Source organism: Tyto alba, unplaced genomic scaffold, assembly GCF_018691265.1.
Source record: "Tyto alba isolate M040663 unplaced genomic scaffold, T.alba_DEE_v4.0 Super-Scaffold_10, whole genome shotgun sequence".
Classification (NCBI taxonomy): Eukaryota; Metazoa; Chordata; class Aves; order Strigiformes; family Tytonidae; genus Tyto; species Tyto alba.
This window is the reverse complement of record NW_024881262.1, coordinates 19151077-19172640: the sequence shown is the minus strand read 5'-3', so window position 1 is coordinate 19172640 and position 21564 is coordinate 19151077. Positions and strand designations below refer to the sequence as shown.

The 21564-nt window shown below is 37.7% G+C and overlaps 1 protein-coding gene across 1 annotated transcript in view; it reads right to left on the bottom strand.

The window, feature by feature from the left end:
* Positions 1-21406, bottom strand: part of COL4A4 (collagen type IV alpha 4 chain) — a 78772-nt gene extending 57366 nt beyond the window's left edge. Inside the window, exons 1-5 of the mRNA XM_042799850.1 lie at positions 21330-21406; positions 15712-15920; positions 13157-13196; positions 11034-11111; positions 137-271 (exon numbers count right to left, since the gene is read on the bottom strand). Of these exons, the coding sequence (XP_042655784.1) occupies positions 137-271; positions 11034-11111; positions 13157-13196; positions 15712-15767 (309 nt within the window). The 5' untranslated portion in view covers positions 15768-15920; positions 21330-21406. The remainder of the gene's footprint in view (positions 1-136; positions 272-11033; positions 11112-13156; positions 13197-15711; positions 15921-21329) is intronic.
* Positions 21407-21564: the final 158 nt, after the last annotated feature.

Genomic DNA, 21564 nt, shown 5'->3' with positions numbered 1-21564 from the left:
ATTAATTTCAGAATTTTGTCTGAGCAAGAGTATAGTTTGGCAAATGCTTTTTGATCATTCAAGTTCTGTTTCATTTGCAAATATTTAACATTACATAGTGTATTCAGCTAAAAGAGCTGTCTATGGTGTTTCCTACCTTGTCACCTTTTTCTCCAGCTGGCCCAGGCTGCCCATTCTCACCTCTCTGTCCTTTTTCCCCTGGCAGACCTGCTGGTCCTGTAGACCCCAAGGACCCAATCAGACCTTGAGCTCCCAGCTCACCAGGCTGACCCTGAAAAGAGTTCAAAGAAGTGAATGACTCCTGCTGCAAACCTTGCATCAGGCACCATTTCAGAGATGACTGTATGGATAAAACAAGGCTTACAGTGTTTACATACTCATGATTCTAAACAGCTTGCTGTACAGCCTGCAGATCAGTTCCATGCATTAGATGCTATAGGAACACAACCTTCAAATTTAACAACTTGCTCAAGGTGACAATTTTGTTTCACCTTCATCAGGTCTCCAGCACCAACTCTCTGAGATGTCAGGGATAAATTGCAAGTCTTCCTGGGTCTACCAATGTAAGTATCACCTTCTGCAAGCGTAAGTTTCCACTAAGCATCATATTTTTGCCACCAGAGAAGTGATGGCTCATTTTAGATGCAGGGACTTTGTACACAATTAGAACAAATTGAGAAGTTCCCTCTTTCTTTTAAGTCACACTATATGCTAATTATCTTAAGTTTTTCTAGCTCACATATCTTCCATCATCATGCTCAGCTCTTAATGCCTTACTTAAAAGTTGTGCAGTTTCCTGCAGAAAAAAAAAGCATAGTTATCAGACAACTCATTTACAGAAATATAAATTTTAACAGATAATGTTACAATGATTTGAGAGGTTGCAGAAGGTCATTTATCTACAAATAGCTCTGAATTGAGTATCTGTACCTACAGTACCATACACACCATCTCCATGGATTTCTACCAGCTTTTCCAAGGTAATGTATATTCTCCCGAAGTAAAAATATTTCCCATGCCAGCTGGATTTTTCAGTCTATAGCATTGGTGTGGAATTGCTTTGGATTTGTTGCTGGTTTTGTTCTGTGCTGCTAAACAACTATTAAATCATAGATGCAGAGTGCTGAATAAAGCAAGCTTTCTGATCAGACTTCATGTGAGCTGTCTACACTTTCACCCTACAAAATCTTACGTATTTACAGGTCTTCATGCTCTATCATTATCTTTGTTTAGGTTAACTTGTTTTGTTTCACAACTTAAGAATGTTTTGTTTTGTTTTGTTTTTCAGAATCCATCAATCAATTATACCACATTATTAAAAAAGAGAGCAAAATGGAGTCCTGTTGCATTCCTGAGAAAAGCACATGGATTTAAGACCACTTGAGGGCAATAAAGGATGTTTCGTACAACCTACATTCACAGAAGTGACAGACCATCCAATTATTTCTATGAATAGATTGAAGGAAAACAAAATGACAAAAATCAAAGGTGAGTGTAAGGAGGTATGTTAGCTTCAGGAGTCAAATTATGTTGAAGCAACAAAACTGTATTGTTTGCTTCTCAGTGTAAACATTTCAACAGACTGAATCTATCTGAAAAAAATCTTGTGAATTGAAAGCAGGGACCCAAACCTCTTCTCCTTTTTCTTTATTCTCTATTTGTCTTTTAAAATATGTCCATCAAATCAGTGTGATTTGACAGTTGAACATGAATTGAAAATATGTATGGTATGCATCATCTAATCAAATCAGCAAAAAAAGAGAGTAAAGAGAAGGTAACTTACTACATGCTTGGAACAAGAACACACTATAGGCTTATGCTGTACTGGAAGCAGGACTGGATCACCACTGGCCCTGAAGCTATGAACAGGAATTCAGTCCAGCAGCTATGAAAAGAAGTCCTACATTTATAAATAAGGACTACCTGAAAAAGTATCCTCATACGACTCATTTTCCATTTGTCTTACTGGCTCCTCTCACTTAAACCTTGATCCTCTTTCCAGTGAAGTCACTGGCAAAAATTCCAGGGCAGAATCAACACGTTGTCTTCAGGAACAGTTACCATTTTCTTGCTACTATAATTTGAGCAGTGTAAATTATTATGCAAATTAAGGACTACCAGTATTAAAATCTGCTGATTCTGTATCCTTATTAACAATGAATGAACAGTCAGGATTCTGAGTGTTTAATTTGAGTATTTGCTTGCATGAACAATTGCAGCCTGTCCATTGGCAGTGCCCTGTATATCCTCTGTTGTAAAACAGAATTTATTCATTTAAGTACTCTTAAAGCAGCTATTACACCCTTTAAATATTGGATAAAAAAAAAAAAAAAAAACAACAACTCGGCAATCACTTTAATTAAAGCATAATTTTGAGTATAAGAAAGGTGAAATGAATGAGACTAATAACATAGTAAAATACAGCTGTTTGAACCATTCACGCTACTGGAAGTGATATTTATTTTAGTACACTGAACTAGCTGTTACCATGCAAAATGCAATATTCATCAGCAGGAAAAAAGCCCACATAAGATATTTCTCACTAATGCCTTTGTCTTAACAATGCATTTTGTTGACAAGAAGTTTCTGCAGCAACTGTAATATTTTTCATTCATAGTTTATAGGCTCTGCATTCAAGAGTTGAAAGAGAAGATTTTCAAATCCTATTATATCCTTTGGACAGTTGAAGAAACATGATTTTGATAGTACTCAGAAAAAAAGCTGAGACACTATGTGAATTCTATGATAATTATTCATCATAATTAATGAATAAACACTGCCAGGATATATAGTCCTTTAGGCTTATAAAACGTCTTAGTTGCTACCCTGTGAATTTAATTGGCTCCATGGTTATGTCTTCAGTAGGAGGTAGTGAAGCCATAAAACAGAGTCACTGAATCCAGAATTCACAATAGGTTTGACAGCTGATACAACTTTAGCATGCCATGTGAAGCTGGTGGATTGTCTCTCTTTCTTTCAGCTCAAAGACTGATAATGACTCGGAGCTTTGTTAAGACCAAACTGATACCATGTCATAACATCTATTATCACATCTATTATTTGTGCCCATCCAATGTGACTACCACAGCATTACAGTCTCAGGACAGCTGTACAAATAAAGAGGATGAAGGTAGTCATGCTTATGTGGAAATGACAAATTAGCTCAGTTAAAATGAACAGAATATTATGCCTGCTCTGCCATCTGATGCCAATAAATTCCTTTAGGATTCAATGCCTTGCTAATTGTCTAGGTCAGGAACTACCCATGCCAAGACTATGGTGTGTTATTTTAGCATATCCTGGGCTTGACCTTCAGTAAGAAACTGACTTTTGACAAAACAAGACTATATTTTTTTTAATTAAGCATGCTTCCTATGACTAAGACTGCAAATACTTCAGAATCATGCAGCAAAGCATTTAATACTGTCTAGAAAAGGCAATGGTCAAGGTTATTTGGAATTACTTTTTTTGGTTGCCAGAGACACCAAAGAACACCTGTTTTTTAGAGCGACCTGAGCACCTAATTGTCTGAAAGCACAATGTTTTGAATGAGTCTTAACTGAAAATTAAAAAAAAAAAAAAAAAAGGTTCATGCTATTAGAGTGTGACTTCTGTCTTGCTTCTCATTATCAAGAAAGTCAAAAGAAGTCTAGTTACTGCCTTAAATTAGGACAGTACCCCATGTGAGAGGCTATGTGGATGTACCAATGACATGTGAAATGCATTTACCTACTGTTCACATGAACAAAAATGAAAATGCCCAGCAACTTCACAGAATCAGACTGTAGGCAAATAACATAGTGCCCTTTTTCATTCTGCAGTAGACTCTGGCTTGTAACCAGTCTCTCTCATTTTACCAGGAGCAGGACAGAGAAAGGGAGGAAAGTAGAGCAGTTCTGGGGGCAAAAGAGGAGTGCACACAAAAGCACTTGCAGGCAGATGTTTTCTTTTGTAATTTGCTTAGTGAGGTGGAAGCATCTGCTGCTACTCTAAACTCCACCCATGTCCTCTCCCCTTTTGGAAGAGCAGGTCTACTACACAGCAAAGACCCAGCTTCCAGGGCTTGTAGGGGTGTCCATTCTGGGAAGTTTCCATTCCTCCACTCTAACTGTGTAGGACAGGGACCAAAACCATTTTCACTGTAAGTGAAGGCTCCAAAATAAACCTTCTAAATATTAACTTTATCAAGATGAGATAAATCTGAGAAAGCATGGAACTTGGTGTTAAACCCACTCTCTTGTCCTTAATAGAGCAAATTTTTCTGTGACTGTGGGTAAAACAGTGAGTGAGGATCAGACTAGTATACAGCATGTACTTTATTCTCAGTTTGTTCAGAAACAGAAGATTGCATAATGACTTTTCAGAATTAGGTAACTTCATTTTTATAGTCAAATTTTGAGCTGATTAAATGCAATAATAACTCTTCGTGCTTGACTTTTCTCAGCATCTGAATCATGCTGCAAACTAGTGGAAAATTCCATGCTCTTTTAGCATATTTTTCAGTAATCCAATGTGCTACAGGAATATAGTACCTGATGATGCAGTTTAGTATCTACAGTGATACTTCACTGAAGCACAACAAATCACAGTGAAGTGCTGAAAACATTTTTCATGTCTTAAGTTGGTTTGCATTTTGACTCTGTGGAACCATGAAAAGAAAAAGTATTCAGTAAGCCAGTGGGTGTCACTATTGTGTTAAACAAACACTGAACAAGCGGTAATTTGGCACTGAAACTCTAAGAAACACTATGAGTGGTTGAAAGCAGAGTGCTGCAAATAGAGCATTTTAGACCACAAATAATTAACATCATATTAGCTAATAAAATAAAATTAACTTTTTCTCTGGTTCATTTTATTAAAATGAGTGGCTGATTGGCAATTTTTGGTTCATTCAAATCTATGAAAAAGAATGACTTTGTAGAGTTTTGTCTTGCCTGATGTGGAAAAGCTTGCCAATCTGCAACAACTGAGAAAAACACTGATTTTAGTATGGTGGGACAGGGGAACTGAAAGTATTAAGGAAAGAAAGATGCTCAAGATCAAAAGGAGGGATAACTGAACAAGACCAAAGCTTTTGAAAAATTTAGAAACATGTCTAACGTGAAAAATTCTAATTTACATATGGTATAGCTGGACATAGTGTATGAGGAACAGGCTCAGAAAGACCTTACAGTGAGGAGACTGGAGTGATCCTGTTCCTATTCTACATTCTGGTAAGCAGGCTCCATTCCCTACCAGTTCAAATCCTAACTTCTGGAGCCAGAGAAGTGCCTACTGCTCTGCCCAGTTATAAAAAAAATGCGTGGTCTGCTTCAGACGTAGATTTAGGGGGTTTATTTCTCTAGGTCCATTTTTCTATGGTTCTTAGCATATGTAAGTGAAATGCAATTGAAACACTATAGAAATGTATAACTGGTCTTGAGACTCTATTTTAAAACTGTGTCGTAGCTAATATACTGGGAAAAATGGTCAACAATTATGAGGCAAATGGTGAGAGAGATCTGGGTTTACTCAGATGCTAGTGTGCATACATCTCTGATAGTGGGTTCAGCTAAGCATATGTATTTGAGATCAAATAGATGTTTTTTACATATTCATTTCCTAAGTATGCAGGTGGAAAATTCAGAATCAAGTGCTGGACATTCCACGTGAATGACAAACTGCCATTGCATACTGACATGCAAGAAAGTGTGATTTAATAAATGTCTCTTACTCCCCAAAACATACAGAATTTGAAGTTTCTCAGTTAATGAACCTTAAATATGTTTACCCTGTGCTGTAAATCAGACTCTGTTAACCCACAGGATCTGCTAGGGAGATGTGACAACCCACCAGATCTGTTACAGAGATGTTACAAGAGAAGGGATGCCAGAAGACCTACTATAGTGTTAAATTTCACCATTCTAACCCACTGCCCTGAAGTATACCTCAGCTGACCTTCTAGCTTACCTGTGACAAACAACTGACTTAATATCTCTTGCGAACACTTAGTCCTTACACCTCATAGGCCAGAAAATGTGAGACCTTTCTCCTAGAGTTCTGTTTGCTAGGTTCTCTCCTACACTAGTTTGAAAATAGGCCACTCACTTCATCTGCAAAAGAACGAACATCGGTCTTGCTGAGTTATATTTATTATTCTCTTTGCTCCAGGCAGTTCACGTGATCTCACTGAAGCTAGATCAGGTTGGGTCATGAATAGACGTTTGCTTTCTAAATCTACTTAACTCTATAAACAAAGCCAAAGGAATTGAATGGGATCAAACTCCGGGGTCGGCACAGGACAGGTTTACAATTGGTCACTGCTAACTGCAGACATTTTTTTTACTATCCAAATTCTGTCAGAGCAGCCAGCATTTTTGGAGGCCTCTGATAAAACACTGCAGAAGTTATCAAGGAAATGACTTCCCAAGTTAGCAAAGGAGTAGGAAATGGAGAAAAGGTTTCACTCTCTGTTAGACATATCAGGAGAAAATTAAAATCACAGACTTTATGGGAGACCAAAGAGGAAGAGGGGGAAAAAAATCTAAAACAATTAAATTGCTATTTGCCTCTAATTAAAAGCATTAACTGCTACTTCCTACAGGAAGACTGTACATCTTGCCTGGGTAAGAAGAGGCAGGAGAAAGTCTCAGTTGTTCTAGGCTGGCACTAAAATTCATGTAGAACGTTTACTGGCATATATACTTTTATTGATGACTTTTTCTCCTCCATTATCTGTTCTATTGTTCTTAAATTAATATGTATAGGAGCATACAGTATACACAAAGAGATTCAACAGCACATTTTAGTGATGTCCAATGGAAGAAAGAGTCCTTTTGAGTTGTGACATGAGATCAAGAGATAAACAGTATAATAGAAAACGAATTCCAACAAGGCTGTAATCCCAATTAAACAGAAGTTGAACTTTCATTGTGATGTGGACAGCTGTCATGATATCAGAATGGGATATAGTACCAGCAACAGTGACTAGAATGTTTTTCAGACAGTGATTGCTTGCTAATGAATAGTAGTGCAAATCTGTTTATAGTGCAGTTATCTAAGGTTGAGAGAAATAAAAACCAGCAAGTACACAAGTTCTAAAACCCAGTATAGCAACTAATGCATAAGTATACTGCTTTTATGTAAACATTAAATAGAAGTTCACCTATTTGCTTCTACTCTTCTTCCAACTTGCCCAATTTCAATACATTCAAGTATGGCCACAGCAATTTCCTTTTCTTACTCCCATGGTCATCTTGTCTCTAGCTAAAAAGCTCAATTATCTTGTCCATTTACAGTGAAGAAGGCTTTCTACATTGACATTTAAAAGATTTTCAAATGGGCAACTAGAAGGCAAAGTCTTAATTCCCATTGCATTCACAGTCAGCTGCACAGTTTACTTAGACTGTCCTGGTAACCACAGCTTTAACTAATCATACTTAAACTGCATTCAACAAAATGGGTAGAAAGGAAGGTCATTATGTCAAAGATAGCAGGGCAAGATTTGAGGTCCTACTTTCCTGTGGAAACTTCAGAGCATACTATGCTCCTGATAGCCATTCTACTTGACTCATAAACCTAAATATATTTAGGAGTTTAAGCGTCTGTTCTCTTATTATCATATTTTTTTACTATTTTAGTAGAGAGACATTACAGATAAGGGCTACAGTTATGTCATATGCAGCTTACAGTGTTTTTAGGTGTGTAAAATGTGAACACACTTCACTTGTCACTGGTAATTACAGGTAAACAGAGCTAATTTATTTCAGCTCTAAGACTTCAGTTCTACCTTAATTTCAGTAGCAATCTTTGTTATGGAAGGACTGTAAGTCTGCTCCAAACAGAAATAACCTGTTTGTTCACTTTACTAGCTAAATTTCCAGTGGGCAGTGCTTCCACTGGAAGTCTAAAAAGGAAGGTAACAGTCTAATATCTGTAAAATGTCAATGTCATCAAATACCTGTCATAGTGTAAACAAGAATCCCTCAAATGAAACTAGCAACAGTATTTTCCTCACAGTCTGCTGAAAAAGTGAAACCCTTATCAGATGGGCACACCTTAACTTTGAAACCATACAACTGCCGTTTTATCAGCAGATAGATTTTCGGAGTTCTCTAAAAATCTCCTTTTCAATAGTGTGTGGAAAAGGATGTAGAGAAGTGACTATGAGCAATTTGCGAACCAAACTGGTTGGGCTCTTATTCAGATGTTAAACTAACTTGTAAATTGGACCTATGACATCTATCTAGCACAAAGTCTACATTAAGATACAATGAGCAGCTTTCCTAAATAGCTTCTTCCTCAGTGCATTTTTTTAGGGGAGATAAAAATTGACAGAAACTTTCCATTGAAACTGGAACTCTATTTTGAAGTTTTCAGACAACAAAGATTCAGAATAACATACGAATGGTCATGTTCCAGCTAGTCTAATGAAGGATTTGGTTGCAGTTCTTGGAAGAGTTTGAATAAAACGTTTAATCAATTCATAATAGGTCTGGCCTTGTGTGTTTCTAACACAGATGATACCTTAGCAGTACAATAATGAGACAATTTGCCCTTGCTCCCCTGTAATTCTTAGATTACCATGTTCAATGGAAGATCATGAAGGGAATATCCTACATCTGACTCCCTGTGGTAAAAGAGGTTAAAAAAATAAAAAAAAATAAAAATAAAAAATAGGTGGACTGGTCTGTGTAACTCAATGTAACTCAATACGCATACTGATGTAGCTCACTCAGATGCTGCCTTTCTCATTCAGCCTCTGCAAAAGCCCCTGATACTGCAGTTGGTTTAACAGAGCTCAATGAAGACTTGTTAGCTCTGAGGGCTGCTATAAGGTTGGCTTTCCAGCTGGTCTGGATGAGATTACTGCTCTGTTGCCTTTTGCTAGCAAGTACGTGAATTTTCTAGTATCTTTTCGTGCTTTCAGCGAATGTTTGCTGAGGAGGCCAGCTTATCCTTAATTTTGACAGCTAGCCTGTGCTAAACAGTAAAAAAGGAAAAAATATGGTGCTAGGCAACCAAATTTATACTGTTGCCCTTAGCTCAATTTCTTTAGAGGGAAGGATTATTTAATAAACTGTACAGTCCTTAAATTTTAGGCTTGCATAATATACAGTGCCAGAAGCTTGCAATGATCATTTATTTCTTGCACTTAAAAGACTGGATTGAGGAAGACACAAAACTCCAAAGAACTAGCCTGGGAGCAAGATTCAGGCAGAAAAGTAGATAAAGCAGATGTTTTGCATTCTAGGAAGCTAACAATAAGATAAACAAACCTTTTATTTTGTAATGGGTAGTCTCCACAAAAGCTAGGAAAGCAAAACTAGTGTGTCAGAGTGTAAAGGCAGAACACAGCAAAGTTTAGAAATCAACGGGATTCTAGGATGAAAAAAAAGATTAAGTAATCCTATGGAGAATAATTAATCACCATACATTAGCATAGAAAATATTTGCAACAATCTATCTGAAGTGGTGTTTAGTTAAGCTGTATTTCATGTTAGGGTCTGATAAGTAAGTCTATTTCTTGCTTATAGATTAATAGAAATGTTGCATGAAATATAAACTCATATTATATTGGAGAGACTTCATCCCTCAGTATTTCAGAGCTGTATCAGAAAATGGTACAATTCTGAGATTTACATTTACATAATGGTATTGAATTGTTGGGGAAATGTTTATTACATTTTTATTTGGCCTGTATGTCCAGATCCTTGGAATTACTTAAAAAACTAGCTGCAAATGCATGAAACATAGCTCAGTTTACCTTAGGAAAGAGCCATAATGACTGCAGTGAGTATTTATTATTGACTGATAACGGACATGTAATTCAGAACTTCCAGGCTATTGAGAGAGAACCAGAATCAGGGAAATTTTCTCTAGTTTTACAGTCAGTCGTTTTTAAATGGCACTTCAGATCTGGTTTTTGGTATCCAAAACAGTCTATTCAGTTAGTGCTGAGAGACACTGCAATCCTGCTAGTCAAAATAATTTTCCTGGGATGCCGTTTTGTTAACACAGTGTTACAAAGATAGACGCATCCTAGGCCCCTATTATGAAAATCCTACAGCATGGGGGACTTTCATATAGACATAATCCTGGAGGATTAGGATAGGATCCAAGGACACCAGGGCAGTGATCATGACACAGCAAAGCATCCAGCTAACTGCAGAAGGACAGGAAGGAAAAGGTGTGTCTTGCTTGTGTGGCAACTCAGGTTGTACATAAACAAATGGGGTGTGCAGCTCTTCTAAAAACTGACCCACCATGTTCAAGCTTTCTAATCCTAAACTTTAACATTAGTACTTCGAAAGAAAATAATTTCCATCACTAACTGACGTTTTTTCAGTTCACTAATCAGGGCATGTATCTAAATAAATCCTTTCCTCATAGAATGTTTAAATTGTTTGCTATCACTGTATAGATGTGTATTTTGAGAAAGAATAGCCAAGATAAGAAACTAGGCATGACTACCATATTTCAGTTAACAAACAGCAACATGCACATTTACTAATTTTAGTATATAATATGAAAATGTCTTGACTTCATTCAACGTTTTACAATTATTTATAAGGCAAAGACAATTCAGATTTTTTTTTATACTTAATGCATTAAGCAAACAAAAGTCTGCAAGCTTTTCAAGAATCACATAAATAAGAAACACCTAAGTTCTCATAAAACTAGTAAATGGCATAGACATTCTCTTTTAACCAACTCTCAGTAGAAAACACAGATTTCTAAACTTAATATATATTAAGAATGACCTTTGTCTAACTACTAGATAGATCTCAAAGAATCCTTAACTCAAAAAAGGCACCACAATTATTACAAACATAATTTACAAGCAAACTCGTCTACAGTCTTAACTTCCTTTGATGACAGTTGTACTTCATACCAGTGAGAGAATTATGCTATTTTGCTATATTCAGACTTGTTTATGTCTGAATATTGATTTATTGATTTATGTCAGCCATATTGGTTTTTAAGAACAGCAATGTGCACTAAATGAACAGTATTTACAACAGTAATTATCATTAGTTCTAATCATCACTTACTCTTGATCCTTTTTCTGGAAAGCACCGACAAACTGAACAATCCTGTCCCCCACATGGGTCAATATAAGCATATCCTCCCTAAAAATTAAAAGTTTATGTATTTATCAATATGCAACAGACAACAATCACTTCATCAAATATTGTCAAATGGACATATTATTCATTTAGCTGATTTTTAAGGCAAAAGATTTGGCTACCATTGCATACCCACATGGCAATGTCCTGGTGAAGAAATTTGGCATAGCAGCAAACATCAGTGTGCAGACCTTCAGCTTCACACATATGAACCTTTTCCAATGCTTGCCTAACAGAATCCACACATCAGTACTACATTTAAGATCCTCCTAACCTTCTTGGACCTCTCATCAGCATAAACATGCTGGCAAACTAGAAGCAATAAGCAAAAGCTAATTACTGTTTTGCTTGTAGAAGGTGAAAGACATCACCTGCAAGTTATGTTAAGTAATGAAAAAAACACAGCTAAATGCAACTAAGGAAATAGGCTGCATCTAGAAAAAAAATGTAACAGTGTCAGAATTTAATTTGTTTTAATGTGAAATTTGTAACCCATCACATTAGGTTAGGAGATTGTTTAACTACAATTAAATAATAAAAGGCAAAACAGGCTGAAGAACAACAAGCCCACTCAGCAATAAAGCCTTGTATTTAATTCTTGTATATTAAATGAAAAAAAGAGTGTGTACATGGCGTAATTATGCATTGACTACCATTAATTTATTTATTTCTTATATTAAAATTTTCTGTCATTGCCCTCTTAATATCAAAAAAGTGACTACTTTGTTTCATCAAATTGCAATGAGGGGGGAAAAAAGCATATTTTAGGAGAAACTAAAACACACCAAAATGTAAATTCAGTAGATTTATTGTGTGGTAAGCGAGCATGATTGTATTATTCTTTTCTATTTCCCAAAGTGTAGTATTAAACATATACCAATAATACACACCACATATATTTATGAATTCAGATTGTTGGAATGTCCACTAGGTGACATTATTTTTTCAGCAAAATTGTGTAAATTATCAAAGTTGTTTTGAAAAGGATGACAAGGATTGAAAAGATTTAAGAATAATTTAGATAAACAACTAAACAGTGATAACATAAAAGTATTTGCTCAGTGTGATTTCGTTTTTATCAAGGTCAACATTGTTTTGCTATTGGTTTTAATAACCAACACAACACTATAGGTTCATACTTCAGTTTTTCAAGAAGAAAACAAGATACTGACAAGTATTACATAAGGAGGAAAAATTCTGTTTTATTTCCAATACTTTTAGAATATCTGGTACTCCCAAACCTCACAACGAGAGGATATGATAGTGTCTCTCACAGACTGCTTCTCTTTCACATACTGGATTTCCCATGAAATTACTAATCTACTCCACACTAGTCTCTCACCTAGTTATTAAAAACTTGCCTCTACTGGTATTCCAATGGAATGCAAGTTTCTAATAACATGTAAACTGTTACCCTTTGTTCCAATTGAACACATTTACTTTTAAAAATATTTCCATTTTCAACAGTTCAACTAAAAAGGGATGAATTTGAGAGGGAAAAAAAAAAAAAGAGAGGTTTTAAAAATCTGGAAGGAAGAAAGAGGCTGGACTTGAAAGAAGCTTCGGTGAGGGCATTGCAAATGTAAGATTAATATGGAGGACAGTACAGAGAGGAAAATAAAGTAGATGTTGAGACTATATTATACGTGAAATTTTGGCTTCAGAGATGGGAATTTACAGGGGATCCAGTTTAAGATCTAGGCTAATATACAGAGAGGGGATTGAAAACTAGAGTTTGATATATGTTATAATGCAGAGCCGTTAAAGGGACTTCACAAGGAAGGAGACAGACTCGGTGCATGAGGAAGATCTTTTTATGTGCATCTAAAGATGTCAAGGTTAGAATTTAGAAGTAACCAAAGGAAAAAGTTACAAATTAGTTAAGCTGAGCAACAGGAACAGAAAGGAAAGTTAGAACTGCAGAAATACTGAAAGAAACATCAGAGGTTTCCCACAGAACCATAGGTCATTTTGGTGTATCTAGGGTTACTTGTTTGAACTATACCATCCTATCTATCACCTGGCTAAAGTAAATATCAGTCACTTACCCCATCAGTTTCTTGTGCTGAAAAAACAATCAGCAGCCACCTGATTTAAAAGAAGAAGAAAGCTAAATTAAAACTAAACTTCAAACATCCAACCTGCACAAAAATGTAGCTTCTAAAAAGTGAGAAGTGTGTACACATGATTAAGTCCTGTTTGGGATGATTATACAGTAAAACAGTCAGCACGTGATACACATATATTTGTCTTTTTGGATTTGTGAGACTGAGTACAAACAAATTGGCATGAATAAGACAATGTAAAAGCCCTTGTAACTTCCCCTTTGTAACTTATTTCAAGTCTCACAATTAGGAATGGCCAGAGAGGAACCACTCCAGACAGATTTCCACACCTCCACAGATACCATGGCGTTAAGACTGAGCAGAGATGGAGATGATCTGCATCTGCCCCAAAATGAGTTAGCTGGTGCTGTTTTCTTTTGCTCAGGGAGAGTGAGAGAAGGCAGGGCGCAAAGCAATATCCAAAATAGCCATACAATGTCAGAGCAGCTGCTGAGGAAGCACAGCTCCATGCTAACCATTGCTAGTGATGTATTATAAAGTTCAAATCATGATTTTTATGATTTCTACATGCAAAAAAAAAAGAGGATAAAGTAAAACAAAAAAGTACCCCCAAAATTATGCAGCGATACAGGAAGGAAGCATTATTATTAATTATTAGTAGTACTAATTATTAATGAGAACTAAGGTGCTCACTCATGGTATAAAATAATAAATCAGATATGGTCATAATGTATAGACTACTGTGTATTATTCTCCAAGCTGTCATTAAGTCTGTATATCAAAATTACTCCAAGCCTGCAAATATTTAGGCATTTATTAAATTTTCCAAAGTCCTACTGAGATCAACTTCTCTTTTTAATTTGGTATTCACATGGCCTACTCTTTGGACCACTGAGAACTGTGCCAGCAAACCCATAGTTACTCTCCCCGATTATTCATGATTCATAGATTCAAACTGCAAATTATATAACCTGTATATGGACTGATATATACTGATAAATTCAATACTGACAATTTTAACATATTTTAGCCATTTATGTACATTTACTCTATACCCTTTTAAAAATCCATGCTGCCTGCTACCTTTTTTCAAAAACACATATTTCACAGAAACAAAATATTTATGAAAACAATTAGTGGTAGCTGAAGACAGAAGTTCATCCTGTCTCTTGCTAAATGTGAAACAAAAGACTGATTAAAAGATGTGAGACTGCCAGATGATCAGCTACAACAGTAAATGGTGAAGAGGTTTTGTGCATCCCGATAGTTCATCCTTTAATGCATCAAATAAGTTTGTGTAGAAGGGATATAACTGCACAGGAACACTTCAGCCAGACAGCAGAAAATAGCATTTGTTTCTTCTGTTATTGCTACTAATTTAAGACCACTTTTGCTTCTGAACTTCTGAACTTACAGACAGTCTCTATAAATATTTTTTTCTGTATCAACATTGGCCAGGTGTGAGTTATTTTACATTTAAGAAAATGCCAAGTTCTCATGAAGCCCTTGAACAACTGAAATGGAAATCTGATGGTGCTGTTCTTCATGCACAACACTACAGTCTTCCCTTCTTCCAGTCATAAACAGCAGGAATGCATTTCCCAGATTGTTCTCTGTCATTTCAAAGTCCCTGTCTCCTGAAGCCAGGAAGATGTCATCAGTATACTGAAATCAGCACAAGACTGCGAGAGGTGAGTCATTCACAAATAACACAGAAAAAAGGCAAGAAGAGCTACCTTGGAGAGCTGGCTGGGATAGAAGGCTACTACATTTGGGAACACCAGAATAACAAGCAGCCTGGGTTTGCACAAACCAAATAAACATGAAAAAGACATTGGAGAGAGTTCAGGTGTATTAGCACAACAGAAGACTGCCCAAAAGTGAGGGTGTCAAGTTCAAGTAAGGTACATTTGCTGAGCCAGATTCCCAGCTAGAAAACCATCATTTCACATTTCTAAAGAGTCTGGTGCATGAGGTTTTATAAAGAAGGAAAATTGGATTGACTTTTCCTAGAAGATATTATAGACATGGAATCACTGATCCCACACACCACTGAAAATTCCAGGCTGTGGTGATCCTAATCGTCTCCTAAGGATCATGTTCCTCCAGAAAGAACTCCTGCCACAGCTGCTAGCAGGTATTTCCATCATAGTCCCTAAAAGTTGTCTTCATGACATTTAATAATTCTCCCTCACCTGAAAAATTATTCTGGAACAGGTATTCAGATTTAAGTTGGTTATTACTTTTTATTCTCCAAATAGTGTTCATCACTAGAATGTAGGACTATCTTTCCTCTTAAAATAGTGTCAGAATTACTGTTCCTGTTTCCTACTATTTAAATAGTGTAGTACCTGGAATTTAAATGCTATAAACTTACAGACCAGCAATCAAAATCAAATACAATCAATTATCATATAGATTTATCAAATTTATGCCAGGCTACAAATGATTTAACTGGTGATTTCTTATTACTGTTAAATTAATAGCTAAGAATATATCTCAGTGACTGTAGTTAAAAAATCTAGTGTAAAACTCACCAGGCAGCTGTGATAAGCCACTTAATCCGTTCAAACGAATCCTTTGTTAATGCCATTCACACTGATTGAGGATTTGTATATGCAGCACTTTTTTTCTTTCTTTCTTCTTTTTTTTTTTTTTTAAAAAAAAAAGCAGGTCTTCTCTTTCATTCTGTTTGTGGATGATCTATAAACACTGCTCCATACTGTTGTTGTTTTCCCCTCTGAACCTGTTTACATTAAAATATACATCTGATGTACAAACATTAATAATTACTGGATCACCAAAATATGTCTTAACCATTTACATACGTTATACGGCACAACTTTATGTTGGCACTACATTATATTATTCCTATTCAGGCTGCATTTTATTTTATCAATCCAATTATTTCAAGGGGACTATATATGAAATTACATATTAACATAAAAAGGGTACAAGATTTCAGCCTAGAAAAGAGATAGTCTTCACTCAGTGTCTGAAATAATGAACAAATAGTATCCTGCATCATTATTTCTTAAAAAGCTATCATACCCACCCTTTTAGCTAAAGGCATTAAAAAAAAAAAAAAAGATATGACACCTGTCTACAGTAAAGACATAATGAACTTTTTAAAAAAAAAAAAAATCAATAAAATATTGGCTGTAATTTCAAGACCAGACTTAGTAGTATCTTCTGCAAACTGGGCTGGAACAGAGTGTCTGTACATCTGAGCAAAGGAGGGATACCCCGAATGCAGAATAAGCCGTATATGTTTTCAGCTCAAGAGTTCTACCCATACACATAGATAGATGACAATCATTGGAAATGTTGACTAGATTTTTTTAGCTTTATTTTTAGAACATTTTTTTCCACAGCTTTTGCCAGGATTTAGGAAGCTGGAGGCCTTAAACACAAGACTGACCAGAGGCCTCTACAACCCCAGTCAAATTTTGCATGCATAAATTAACAACACAGTGCATCTGTGATCTCTGACTTTGGTCCCAGTGTATATGCAGTTTTATGTGCAAACATGCTGCACCAATATTTTGTAAACTCAAGCTTCACAAATCCAGAGAAATGGCCAGCTTGTGTGCAAAATTTTACATCCCCCAAATTAGAAAAAAGCTGTAATCCTCTGGAATAAAGCACATCTGGCAAACTATTCACACTGGTTATTTCAAACTGAGGGTTTAAGAGGCTGGGCTTTTCCTAGGGTGGCACAGATTATCACAGGCTTTTATTTTATTTAGTGCTGTAGTCCTCCAAATGTGGGGAGGTTAATTTTGAGGAGACTGAACGCTGACTGGAGTGAACTGACAGGGGGTTTCCTTCCTTTGGAGAAGTCTCCTGAGTAAGCAGACGGTCAGTTACTGAGAAGGGAACAAGGATGTGAACCTGCAGCAAACTGGCTGCTCTCTGATAGCTGTTCAACAAGCATCTATCTTTTCTTTGGAACGCGAATGAGTGTACAGTTCCTGAAACATTACTGTCTTGCTTTCTATTATTTAGATATTGTAACATCTTTCTAACCACAACTAATGTATAAATAATACTGACTCCTAAGTGTATGCACAGTATATCCATATCCCACAGTATGAAGAAGAGACTTTGTAAACTGTGTACTGAATAATGAATGAATAGCTTAACTGCAGCCAATCCATGCTGCAAGATCACACCCTACATGTACTGTGCAGTACTCCATTCAGCTGCCAAATTCTTAGTTTCTTTCTGTGCCCCAGTTCCCCATCTGTAAAGAAAGGAAAGAAAGAAAAGAAAGAAAAGAAAGAAAGCAAAGAAAGGAAAGAAAGGAAAGAAAGGAAAGAAAGGAAGAGCACTCCTAATAATAAAAAAAATAATATTCCAGTAATATTCCTACCTCACCAATCTTTTACATTAATAATATAAATACTATAAGCAAGATTGTGAGGCAATAAAATACTGCAAGGACAGATTGCCTCAAATGGAAAGTCCAAGCCAGTCATAAAGTTTTAGACTTTGCAGAAATTTGTTCCTATTGCCCACTGTCTATTTCATTATTGAATTATCCAGACATCTTCTGAAAATGAAGAAGAAATTGAAATTTGGTACGTTTGCTTTTTGTTAGTAGATAACCTTTTATTTTCAAATTAAAATCCATTTTAATCAAACCCATTGACACAGTTTGAAATCATACTTAATGCATGAGTGGATGACTTAAGCTACTCTGCTTGCTATTTCATCGTGGCTATCTAAAATCCATCATTTTCTGACTGGGGCTGGTTCAGCACCAATGCAATAATGTAAGGACTACAAAGTGTTATTTAGATTGATATATAAAGTTGATCCCATGTTTTATATTTTGTAGTAATCACAACAGTTACTCCAACAGAATACTTACCTAATTCAAAAGAAGATGAAATATCCTCAAGATAACACACTCAATATCACCGAAGGAATAGGTTTTATACAAGCCTTACCAAATCTCAGCTCATAAAATTCTCAAAAGCCAGAGGGGGAAAGCTGGCACTGTAACATAACCTAGATGTTTAGTTTTTTGACAAGGACTAAGAAGGAGGACAATTTCATTCTAAAGGAGTCTGATAAAATAAGGCCATAGGACATAAGTCATAGTTTGAAGCAGACACACAGCCACAGTTATTGAGATAAAAACTTAGAGCAGCTGCAACTATATTCTCATTACATCCAACGAAACCAACATCATGTGTAACAAGATCACTGAAGTTGCAAAATCAGGGATTGAGAAGTTAGGAAATCAAAATTAGGATTGTGTGCTCAATTTTAATGTAGTTCTTTTATGCGTATGATTGGTACAATCATTTCAAGAACAAGAACATATATGCTGTTTTCCATAGGACTTCTGCCTCATTCATGATGGATATATTCCATATTCTTTTCACCCTTCTTCTAAAGCCCTATTTTTTTCTTTCAGTGTCCTATGAAACTTTGCACTTTATACTAAATTCATAAAACTGAAATGTTTCCCACAAAAATATCCCTTACCTATAAAAAGAGAAAATACCGTTATCCTTGTTTTACCATAGAGAACTGAGAGAACAAAATCAAAGCTAAAATAATTAAACATCAATTATTGTGGAAAAAGCCAAACTTTAATTTGTTGCAGCTTTTAATTGCATTCTAGTATTAAGGTTGACCTCTCTACTGTTCGTGCACTGGTAGTCTGGGGGGTTTGTTTGTTTGTTTGTTTTGGGTTTTTTTTTGTTGTTGTTTTGTTTTGTTTTGTTTTAAAAAGTACTTCTACAGGCAGCTGCAGGTATACGTCTTGACACAACTGATGTTAAGCCTGCCTGACCAGGTGTTTTGGTAGACAAGACTGTTTCTTAGAGTATGTAGCTCTCTGAAGATACTATGGACTACAACAGTATCAACACCACAGTCTGCATCAAGGTTTCAGAGACTTTCTTTGGATGGATGCCATTAATTGTGGTAGCAATGAGCAAGACAGAACATCAGTGGCTGATCTTACCTTTGTTCTGGCTCGATGCTACTCTGAAGTCATGTATCTGTCCTGGAAACTCACATAAAAGCACATATGCTCTTATGTGACAATCTCACAATGCAACATTACTTGCTAGAACACATACAAGCTCTATCCAGTTGGGCCATAATACTTGGCAGCTAGCTGCTCAAGGTCAGTGAAATAGGTGGTACTGGGATACGACTGGGCTTGAAGACAATTTTTTTTTTTAAATGTTCTGTCTTTCTGTTGCATCTCCCTTGTTAGCACTTCCCCATGTTTGCTTTGAGCTTGCTGACTTCTTTTTTTGAAATTTCTATACAGGGTTTTCATCATTTGAAAACTGATTCAATACCTTTTTTATTATAGCAGTATTTCATTCACTAGATATTCTGCCTTTATTAATTGGTTTGACTGCTTGCTTCTGTTTCTTCCAATATTTCTTTGGCCCCATATTCAAGAGCTCTTCTTTTAGGTACTATCTTCTTTACTCAGAGTCATACTGTTCATTCTGCATCTAAATTTGCATAATTCCTGAAGACTGACCACTCTCTTCCACTGTCGTCTTGCTTGCTCTGACATTGTCTCAGAGAACCTTGCACCTTTCATTTTCACTTTTGTATGAATGAGTCTCTGCTACCTTCTGTCTAACACCAGCTCTCCTAATGTTAAATTTCAGTGGTGAATTTAGGTATTTAGAATTTATAGGTGCTTATGGCTTATAAACAACTGTAGATCCCATTCTTGCCCTTATTACAGTATTCTTGTGTAAAAAATGTAGCACTGTTACAGTTGACAGGTTTAGGAATCTGACAAATAAAATGTGTCAGTTTAGTGGGTTTATCCCTATGATACTATTTCCTCTACATGGTCACCATCAATCTGGCTTGAAAACAGGGGATTTTTTTCCCCCTTTCTCTCTATACCAGCTTGCTCTCACTGATGCTTGAGATATCAGAGCCAAGGTGATACCATCTGTGATGATGTACAAGATCTTTGATACTGAACACATTGCTCTGCTCTTCCAGAGTTATGTTCTTGCTGCTAGCACCAATCTTTTGGGAAAAGTAGCCTCTACTAACTGGCTTTCACGCTGGATTTCATAGAGGGTGGACAGGACTGTCTACTGAATGGAGATCCAGCTCTACTCTCATGCCTGTAAGAGAAGCTGTTTTACAGAGCTCTGTGCTTAGGTTTATGCTCATGAAAGGCTTTAGATTTGTATTTCATGAGGAGTCCTGAATAGATTTATATACCTATATTATACTGTTGTATGTTGTTTTTCTCTGTATCGCTTGTAGTGCTTAAGAAAACCTGTAAGGCAGGATTTCCTGTACAGCATTCACAGACACTACAGATAAGGTAAGATCGCTGTGGCCAGCCTGGCGAACACACTTTCTAAGTTTGCACCATCTCGGAACAGCACTTTATTTGCTGAGATGTTACCTTGAACATACAGTACTTTTGTCAATAACATAAATGTGCTAACTTTTACACATTGCCAACACTTTAGAAATCACACCTCCATTCAGAAAACTTCTACATCATGCTCAGCTGTGTGGAAAGCCTGGGGAGAGACATTTCTCACTGATTTAAATTTACGCAGTGGGCAGCACTTTGTCCCTTCTGCGAGTTCTCGGTCTTCGCTGCCTCATTACGAAAACACTCGAGGGAGAGGACAGCGCTGCTGAAGGGAAAACACTGCCGTCAGTGCCCAGGAGCGCGGCGGCGGGCCCGGGCTGCCGCCGGCCTTCCCGCTTCCCCGCTGCCGCCTCACTCGCGCACGCACCGGTGCCGCCTCCCACCTCCCTCCCGCCCCCGTTTAACCGACCCCTTCTCCCCGCCCGGGCGCTACAGCCGACCGCGCTCCGGGCGGGCCCAGGCCGTGTCCTGGCGCGGGCGGTGCCCGGGGCTGGCCCGGGCGGGTCCCCGTCCCCGTCCCCGCTCCCTCCGCGCAGCCCCAAGGCCGTTCGGGCGGCGCCCGCCACCTGCGCCCTCACGGCGGCGCGGAGGAAGCGGGCGGAGGGACGGAGCCAGCCCGGTAGCCCGGGACACCTCCGGCTGTCCCAGGACGGGGCTGAGCCCTCTGCGAGCAGCCCCGGCAGGCGCCGAGACCAGGCGCGACGGCCCGTGACGGGCGCCAGGTACCGCCGCCCGGGGCTGCCCCTCCGCGGCGCTCACCTCAGCTCCCAGGCGGGAAAGCCCCCAGCTCCTTCACTCCATGCCCGCTGAGGACGGACGGACGGCGGCAGCCGGCGGTGCCCGAGGCAGGAGGCGCGGGGGGGAGACAAGAGGGGAGGAGGGGGGTGGCCCGGCCGGCCCCGCCCCGGCCGGCCCCGGCCCCTGTCCCCACCCCAGGGCGCCGGGAGCGCCGAAGCGGGTGCGAAGCAGCAGCCCCCAGGCCAAAAGCCGCGGG